Genomic DNA, 9,542 nt, shown 5'->3' on the forward strand with positions numbered 1-9,542 from the left:
GTCTGCGACGCAGAACACGTGTCATGGCACAAATGTATACCTGCTTTTGCACCCCTTGCATAAAAGTTAATACCAAATGGCTCATTGTCATCTGCTATGCTTAAAAATAAAATACTGGTTGTGTATGCACTGAACACATGAGACCTAAAGTCATGCAACTACACAAAATAATTATATATGTCAAGAAGGCAAAGGTTGCCCAAACATGACAATATACATACAAGTCTTGGCTGCTTTCAATCAATGAAATTGTGCCTCGTTTTCAAGTAGCTTTATTAAAGCATCATTTACAGAAATGTTTTAAATACAAGTGCAGTGATGTTCAACTAGCACCAACCTAACCATTTAAATTAGTAACATAGCAAATACAGAAAGACTCAATAACACCGATAATGTAGAATACTCCACTTCTGGTTATGTGAGGGTTGTTCTCAGGCTCTGCAAAAAGCACAAAATAGTTATGAAATCCATGTTCGAAGTTTATCCATTTCTTTGGTATAACTCAATGCATGAATAAATAATTACATCCCAAGACATTCCTTTAGAATTGATGTCAATTACATACAATGGCATTCAACCTTCCCATTTCTTAATTTGCAAAATGTACAAATCTTCCATATATGGCCACTTTCAAGCACTGTACACATTTACATTAGAAACAGAAAGACTGCCACACATATTTGCCATGATAATTTAATACTATAGTGAATAAAATGGCAACAATGCATTTTCTTATACAGCAAAAATTTGTTGCAGACTAGATTATACTGATCACAGTACTTACAATGACATGTGTAAGCAACCTCCAAGTACTTGTAAGTGCCTTGACAGGGGTCTCCAAACAAATTGACGCTGGCTAGAATGTTACAGCTGTTTTTCCCATTGCACCTGCGGAAGCAAGTGTCTTATTAAGGCGCTATAATGTCTTGAAGTATTGGAATAATTTCAAAATTATAATATTAGGGAGGGCAGGCCTTAATATTGCCATTTTAGAACACGCAAGACCAAAGCAAACACTCAAGTGTGGAATCTGACACATTTGATCAGGTAGTAAAGGAGAAAGTAATATGGTTTACCAAGTAACTGCCAATCAATCACAGGGTACACAGGACAAAACCATCCACACCTATGGACAATTAGTCTTCAATTAAGCATACGGAAAGAAGCGGGGTGCCCCAAAAAAACCCCAGCATGGCTACTAGTAATGTCATTTTTGATCATCCACCCATTTTATAATGCATCAAATCAGTCCGATTTCCTCCCAAGTGTGTCGTCGTACCTGCTGGCGACAACCGGAGATGGGTGCAGGCATTGAACATTTTGTATATGTTGCTGAGGCCTTCCGTATATGCACGTGGTACGGTCGCGGCGTCCAAAGTCAGCACCCAAGATGGAAATAACTTTTCCTTGACCTGGCATCGCGATAAGGTTGGTGATGGACATGCGGGTAGTCAAAAGCATTGATAAAAATAAAAAAAAATCTTGAAATTTAGAGTAATCCATTATGAAAAAAAAAAAAAAAGGCGATCTCACCACAAACCAAATGTGCCAAAGACGCTTCACACGCCACCACAGTAACTGTTTAGGGTAAATTAGAAACATGATATGAAATTACACACATTCCTCATGTCACACAATTTCATACAGGTGACGTACTTGCAGGCACGCAGGTGAAATTGGTCTGCAAATATTTAAAGGTGCCAAAGCAGGGATCAGGAATTCGGAAAGCCCCCGTGTTCACATGACACGTGCTTTTGCCATTGCACCTGCAGCAAAAAGAAAGACACGAGTCAGCAGAAGAAACAAAGCCAGACAATATAGCCTTCCTAAGAACAAACGTAACGTGCTATTACGGCTGTGCTAAACGGTCGGCCATTTTGAACACAAGTTAGTATACAGTGCTTTAAGAGGAAGTCAACCCAAAAATGTTCTATGCTGCCCCACTAGTCTAAACACAGTATTCTGATTAATATCGCGTTTGCGGAATACCAGTTAAGCAGCAATATCCACCCGTTTTTAATCAATCCCAAAGAGCGGCCATTTTGCCACTTGCTGTCAACTGAAAATATCATCAGTTGCTCAGGGCACAGGTGACGACCAATCACGGCCCACCTGTTTTGTGAATCTTTGCCTTGATTGGTTGTTATCCAAGACTTGAGCAGCTGTGATGTCATTTTCGGCTAACAGCAGGTGACAAAATGGCCACCCCCAGAGATGGATAAAAACTGGTGGATTTTTCTCCTTAACTCTCATTTCACAAACTATATTAACACTGAATTTAGACCACTGCGAGTACATGCAACATATTGTATACATTTTAAAAAATTAGGTTAACTTCCCTTCCACAAAAATGTGGTTAACAGTCACTCACCATGTAAGATGCAACACAATTACATGTATCCGCTAAACCTAGGCAAGCATCTTCATTAGACTAATATTTCCCAAATGAACACATTGCATAGGCTACCTTATTCTGAGTATGTCCACGACACCTGGCTGAGCGCAATGTGTGTTAGCAAGCTCCCATGCAGGTCTAACCTCATTGCACACCAATGTGCTCAAGCGACCATATAAAGCCGTCTGCACACTGATGACTCCATGTTCTGTCAAAACAGAGACAGCAATCATCCAAATAATCCCAATTGGGAGCTTCATGTCATTTGAGTCAGTAAATGCAGGTTGAAAGGCAATATTTAAGATAAAGGCTGAAATTTTACTGCAGCTTAGATGATGGACGTTCAAATGGTGCGAATCACAGGTGGTACGTTGCTCAGAGCCAACAACTGCAAAACCAAAATGAATGGATGAACAAGTTAAGAGGAAAGGGAAATGTAAACTACTGTATATGTTGACAAACCTTGATAATCACCTTCTGTGAGGAGAAAACATGTTGCCATCAGCACTGGAAAACAAACATCAGTTTAGATGTAGTAGATGTTTACAGACGTGACAAAATCTCAACAGCTGTCAAGTGTCTCATTGAAACTCAGATGACTGATGAAAAGAAAGTCAAACTGCTATGATATGCCTGAATATTATTCATGGTCAGGGTTTGGTTGCTGACATTCAAAGCATGCCTGTGGATTATTTCTAGTTGATATTTATTTATTCAGTGAAAAATTTAAAACGTTTAAAAATATCTAAAAACAAACAAACGAACAGCCAACTAATGAGACAAAGAGAAACACCTGAACAAGACACCAGTGACAGAGCGAGCTAATTGGAAGACAAGCACAGGTGAACATAATAACCTAACGAGACACAAAGAAAACTAAAACTAACCAAAAAATTTTTTATCATGACACACACACACACACATCTTTTTGTGACTGTAAACGAAGCAAACGAGATCACCAACTTACAACTTACTTATCCACTTCCTATTTTGACTCACATAAACATTTGTCAGCAATTACATTTTCGTCTTGAAGTCAACAACTGATTCAGAACAAAGTTACTTTAAAAGTGAAATACTCACACAATGCTGCGCTAAGTCTGAAACAGGACGTCATGTTTCACACGATGTGGACTATGTACGTAGCACTACCGAGACTTGTACCGGTATTTATAATGGCTGCAAGGGTTCCGCCCAAGGTGAGATGTCAAAAACCACGCCCCCACCACGACCTTCATCTTTACACCCACCCACCGCATCAAATGTTATAGTTATTTTATTAAATGTTTTATGATCTACATTGCTTCAGGTCCTCAACCTCCACAAAAAACAATATGCATTTCTTAAGCATAGGAAATCTTCTTCCCTACCGGAGAGGCGTAACTAAATTTTTGTCATTTTGTAGGAGAGAGATTTAGGTTTGATTGTTGCAATCAAATCTGGGGGATTTATATTTATTGCTGGGCAAAAATAAATAAAGAAAAAAAAGATAACAAAATTTTCCCCCCTCAGGTTTTCTAAAATAAAATATGTAAATGACCCTGCTATTATTTTTGTTTTTGCATTTTTGCATTGCAGAATTGCGTTGTTTTATTGTGCTATCATAATATAGTTAATACTTTTATTTTGAAGGATACAGGAAAATATATTTATAAAGGCAACAGGCAAAGTGAACATGTTTATTTACAATATAAATTGCACTCAAGAGATTGTCAAGACTATAAAAGGTAATAATTTATAGCAATTTATTTATAGTATATGGTAGGGTGACCAAATGTGTCCACTTTTGGGAGTCCAGACCATTTTCTAACATCCTGTTGGGGCGTCCGGGTTTTTTTATAAATTCATGAAATTGTCTGATTGGTATTGCGTGACTAATAGGGGATGAAGTACACTGTGGAACTGCGACTGGTACTACAATTTCAAGGCCTGGGCAAGTGTCTAATTTTTGGGGAAATGGAAATATGGTCACCCTAGCATATGGCTTAAATACGATAAAAGGATACACAAAACATACCATTTGAGTTATAAATGGCAATTTGTGTTTATTTGTATTGTAGCTCTTACAGTGTGTTCACACAAAGGAATGTTTAATAAAAGTTGTGAACCATCAGTTGGAGAGCCCACCTTTATTTTAACCGAGGATGCTACAAAATGTTAATAGAGCATATATATTTTATTTATTTTACATTATTACATTACATTATTTATACAGTGCTCAGCGTAAATGAGTACACCCTCTTTGAAAAATAACATTTTAAACAATATCTCAATGAACACAAAAACAATTTCCAAAATGTTGGCAAGACCAAGTTTAATATACATCTGGTTAACTTAACTTAACATGGAAGTAAGGTTAATAAAAATTTGATGACACATTTTTCAGTTTTACTCAAATAGAGGTGATGCAAAAATGAGCTTTAATTAATAAATTTAGAGAGCATCACTCTCCATCCAGTATCTGGTCTTTAAAAGAGCACACTCCAGTGGACGAAAACGGTAACGTTTTACACAATGAACATGAAATATAGCAACATTAGTTAAACAATGAAACATTGCTCCAATACGAAGCTCGTTCCCTTCTCAGCCAGGTGCTAAAGAATCGTTCACTGAATTAGTTGTAAACTTCAGTTTTCTCTGATTTCCTGTGGCGCGCACACGTCTTTTCTGCACTTGGAAAACGGCACGACTAAGTACGTCATTTACTTACGTCAGTTTCTACAGGTTTATGAGACAGTTTCCTGTATCCTTCAAAATAAAAGTATTAACTATATTATAATAGCACAATAAAACAACGCAATTCTGCAATGCAAAAATGCAAAAACAAAAATAATAGCAGGGTCATTTACATATTTTATTTTAGAAAACCTGAGGGGGGAAAATTTTGTTATCTTTTTTTTCTTTCTTTATTTTTGCCCAGCAATAAATATAAATCCCCCAGATTTGATTGCAACAATCAAACCTAAATCTCTCTCCTACAAAATGACAAAAATTGAGTTACGCCTCTCCGGTAGGGAAGAAGATTTCCTATGCTTAAGAAATGCATATTATTTTTGGTGGAGGTTGAGGCCCTGAAGCAATGTAGATCATAAAACATTTAATAAAATAACTATAACATTTGATGTGGTGGGTGGGGGTAAAGATGAAGGTCGTGGTGGGGGCGTGGTTTTTGACATCTCAGCTTGGGCGGAACCCTTACATGCATTATAAATACCGGTACAAGTGATCTTCCTTCTCGGTAGTGCTACAGTCCACATCGTGTGAAACATGACGTCCTGTTTCAGACTTAGCGCAGCATTGTGTGAGTATTTCACTTTTAAAGTAACTTTGTTCTGAATCAGTTGTTGACTTCAAGACGGAAATGTAATTGCTGACAAATGTTTATGTGAGTCAAAATAGGAAGTGGATAAGTAAGTTATAAGTTGGTGATCTCGTTTGCTCCGTTTACAGTCACAAAAAGATGTCTGTGCGTCATGATCTTTTATTGTTTTATTGGTTTTGGTTAGTTTTAGTTTTCTTTGTGTCTCTCGTTAGGTTATTGTGTTCACCTGTGCTGGTCTTCCAATTAGCTCGCTCAGTCACTGGTGTCTTGTCCAGGTGTTTCTCTTTGTCTCATTAGTTGGCTGTTTGTTTGTTTTTTAGATATTTTTAAACTTTTTATATTTTTCACTAAATAAATATAAACTAGAAATAATCCACAGGCATGCTTTAAATATCAGCAACCAAACCATGAACAATATTCAGGCATTTCATAGCAGTTCGACTTTATTTTCATCTGAGTTTCAATGAGACAGACAGCTGTTGAGATTTTGTAGCATCTAAACTGATGTTTGTTTTCCAGTGCTGACGGCAACATGTTTTCTCCTCACAGAAGGTTATCAAGGTTTGTCAACATATACAGTAGTTTACATTTCCCTTTCCTCTTAACTTGTTCATCCATTCATTTAGGTTTTGCAGTTGTTGTCTCTGAGCAACTTACCACCTGTGATTCGCACCATTTGAACGTCCATCAACTAAACTGCAGTAAAATTTCAGCCTTTATCTTAAATATTGCCTTTCAACCTGCATTTACTGACTCAAATGACATGACGCTGATTATTTGGATGATTGCCGTCTCTGGTTTGACAGAACATGGAGTCATCAGTGTGCAGACGGCTTTATATGGTCGCTTGAGCACATTGGTGTGCAATGAGGTTAGACCTGCATGGGAGCTTGCTAACACACATTGCGCTCAGCCGGGCGTCGTGGACATACTCAGAATAAGGTAGCCTATGCATTGTTCATTTGGGAAATATTAGTCTAATGAAGATGCTTGCTTAGGTTTAGCGGATACATGTATTTGTGTTGCATCTTACATGGTGAGTGACTGTTAATCACATTTTTGTGGAAGGGAAGTTAACCTAATTTTTTAAAATGTATACAATATGTTGCATGTACTCGCAGTGGTCTAAATTCAGTGTTAATATAGTTTGTGAAATGAGTCAAGGAGAAAAATCCACCAGTTTTTATCCATCTCCGTGGGTGGCCATTTTGTCACCTGCTGTTAGCCGAAAATGACATCACAGCTGCTCAAGTCTCGGATAACAACCAATCAAGGCAAAGATTCACAAAACAGGTGGGCCGTGATTGGTCGTCACCTGTGCCTTGAGCAACTGATGATATTTTCAGTTGACAGCAAGTGGCAAAATGGCCGCTCTTTGGGATTGATTAAAAACGGGTGGATATTGCTGCTTAACTGGTATTCCGCAAACGCGATATTAATCAGAATACCGTGTTTAGACTAGTGGGGTTGCATAGAACATTTTTGGGTTGACTTCCTCTTAAAGCACTGTATACAAACTTGTGTTCAAAATGGCCGACCGGTTAGCACAGCCGTAATAGCACGTTACGTTTGTTCTTAGGAAGGCTATATTGTCTGGCTTTGTTTCTTCTGCTGACTCGTGTCTTTCTTTTTGCTGCAGGTGCAATGGCAAAAGCACGTGTCATGTGAACACGGGGGCTTTCCGAATTCCTGATCCCTGCTTTGGCACCTTTAAATATTTGCAGACCAATTTCACCTGCGTGCCTGCAAGTACGTCACCTGTATGAAATTGTGTGACATGAAGAATGTGTATAATTTCATGTTTCTAATTTACCCTAAACAGTTACTGTGGTGGCGTGTGAAGAGTCTTTGGCACATTTGGTTTGTGGTGAGATCGCCTTTTTTTTTCTTTTTTTTTTCATAATGGATTACTCTAAATTTCAAGATTTAAAAAAAAATATATATATATATTTTTTTTTATCAATGTTTTGACTACCCGCATGTCCATCACCAACCTTATCGCAATGCCAGGTCGAGGAAAAGTTATTTCAATTCTGGGTGCTGACTTTGGACGCCGCGACCGTACCACGTGCATATACGGAAGGCCTCAGCAACATATACAAAATGTTCAATGCCTGCACCCATCTCCGGTTGTCGCCAGCAGGTACGATGACACACTTGGGAGGAAATCGGGCTGATTTGATGCATTATAAAATGGGTGGATGATCAAAAATGACATTACTAGTAGCCATGCTGGGGTTTTTTTGGGTCACCCCGCTTCTTTCCGTATGCTTAATTGAAGACTAATTGTCCATAGGTGTGGATGGTTTTGTCCTGTGTACCCTGTGATTGATTGGCAGTTACTTGGTAAACCATATTACCGCCTCCTTTACGACCTGATCAAATGTGTCAGATTCCACACTTGAGTGTTTGCTTTGGTCTTGCGTGTTCTAAAATGGCAATATTAAGGCCTGCCCTCCCTAATATTATAATCCTGAAATTATTCCAATACTTCAAGACATTATTCTAGCACCTTTAATAAGCCAATCTCTTCCGCAGGTGCAATGGGAAAAACAGCTGTAACATCCTAGCCAGCGTCAATTTGTTTGGAGACCCCTGTCAAGGCACTTACAAGTACTTGGAGGTTGCTTACACATGTCATTGTAAGTACCGTGATCAGTATAATCTACAGTCTGCAACAAAATTTAGCTGTAGAAGAAAATGCATAGTTTGAATGTTTTATTCTATCATCGTGGCAGTTTTTATGTAATGTAAATGTGGCCATATATGGAAGATTTGTACATTTTGCAAATTAAGAAATGGGAAGGATGAATGCCAGTGTATGTAATTGACATCAATTCTAAAGGAATGTCTTAGGATGTAATTATTCATGCATTGAGTTATACCAAAGAAATGGATAAACTTCGAACATGGCTTTCATAACTATTTTGTGCTTTTTGCAGAGCCTGAGAACAACCCTCACATAACCAGAAGTGGAGTTTTCTACATTATCGGTGTTATTGAGTCTTTCTGTATTTGCTATATGTTACTAATTTAAATGGTTAGGTTGAACATCACTGGATTTGTATTTAAAGCATTTCTGTAAATGGTGCCTTTAATAAAGATATTTGAAAACGCACAATTTCATTGATTGAAAGAAGCAAAGACTTGTATGTATATAATTATTTTGCACATGTTCAGTGCATACACCAGTTTTTATTTTTAAGCATATCGCAGATGACAATGAGCCCTTTGGGTGATGCAAAAATGAGTACACCCCACTGAAAGTCTCTGGAGCAAAGCCCAAATTTTAGACTACAAACGTCTACAGCTGAGTTTAATTATTCATTACACAAGTGTCAAGCAGACTGTTGACTATAAATGAGTGTTACATAAAGAAAACACTTTCCCATTTCATGCTGCTAGCAATGGCACCACACGGAAGAGACATGTCACAGGACCTGAAAAAGAAAGTCATGTATTTGCACAAAGATCAGCAACACTTTACTTATCAGTCCGAATACCGTAGTAAAAGTGGTACAAACATTTTAAAAAGATGGGACTGCAACCATCTCATAGAGACGTCAAGGTCGTCCAGGGATGTTAACAGCAGCGTCTTCCAATAAGAAGGGTGGAAGAAAATCATCCAAGTTGACTGCAGTTATCTAAGGAAATAAAAAGCCAAACTGGGGTGACTATTTCCCGTGACACAATACGGCGTACACTAATTTGAATAAAACTGACAATTCTGTTCTCTAATATATATTATTAACCTTACTTTCATGTTATACGTTAAACAGATGTTATACAAATTTAGTCTTGTCAATATTTTGAAAATTGTTTTTG

The 9,542-nt window shown here is 37.8% G+C and overlaps 2 protein-coding genes across 3 annotated transcripts; one reads left to right on the forward strand and one right to left on the reverse strand.

The window, feature by feature from the left end:
* Window positions 1–318: 318 nt before the first annotated feature.
* Window positions 319–3,589, reverse strand: LOC147173965 (L-rhamnose-binding lectin SML-like). Of its 2 annotated transcripts, none has more exons than XM_086076548.1 (9): window positions 3,479–3,589; window positions 2,870–2,902; window positions 2,718–2,783; window positions 2,468–2,603; window positions 1,657–1,766; window positions 1,534–1,578; window positions 1,280–1,412; window positions 785–888; window positions 319–438 (listed from the first exon to the last, which is right to left on the reverse strand). In XM_086076548.1, coding segments are annotated over exons 1-9 (663 nt in total). In that variant the 5' UTR covers window positions 3,513–3,589; the 3' UTR covers window positions 319–436. The 2 variants fall into 2 exon arrangements, with proteins under 2 accessions (XP_085932674.1, XP_085932673.1); XM_086076547.1 differs by having other exon boundaries at window positions 2,858–2,902; window positions 3,479–3,581.
* A 2,009-nt stretch (window positions 3,590–5,598) lies between these two features.
* Window positions 5,599–8,807, forward strand: LOC147173966 (L-rhamnose-binding lectin SML-like). Its single transcript, XM_086076519.1, has 9 exons — window positions 5,599–5,696; window positions 6,237–6,278; window positions 6,344–6,418; window positions 6,524–6,659; window positions 7,357–7,466; window positions 7,540–7,584; window positions 7,728–7,860; window positions 8,256–8,359; window positions 8,660–8,807. Coding segments are annotated over exons 1-9 (681 nt in total). The 5' UTR covers window positions 5,599–5,662; the 3' UTR covers window positions 8,662–8,807.
* Window positions 8,808–9,542: the final 735 nt, after the last annotated feature.

The sequence above is a fragment of the Leptonotus elevatus genome, chromosome 5 (genome assembly GCF_054856555.1).
Source record: "Leptonotus elevatus isolate MCC_2025b chromosome 5, RoL_Lele_1.0, whole genome shotgun sequence".
Classification (NCBI taxonomy): domain Eukaryota; kingdom Metazoa; phylum Chordata; class Actinopteri; order Syngnathiformes; family Syngnathidae; genus Leptonotus; species Leptonotus elevatus.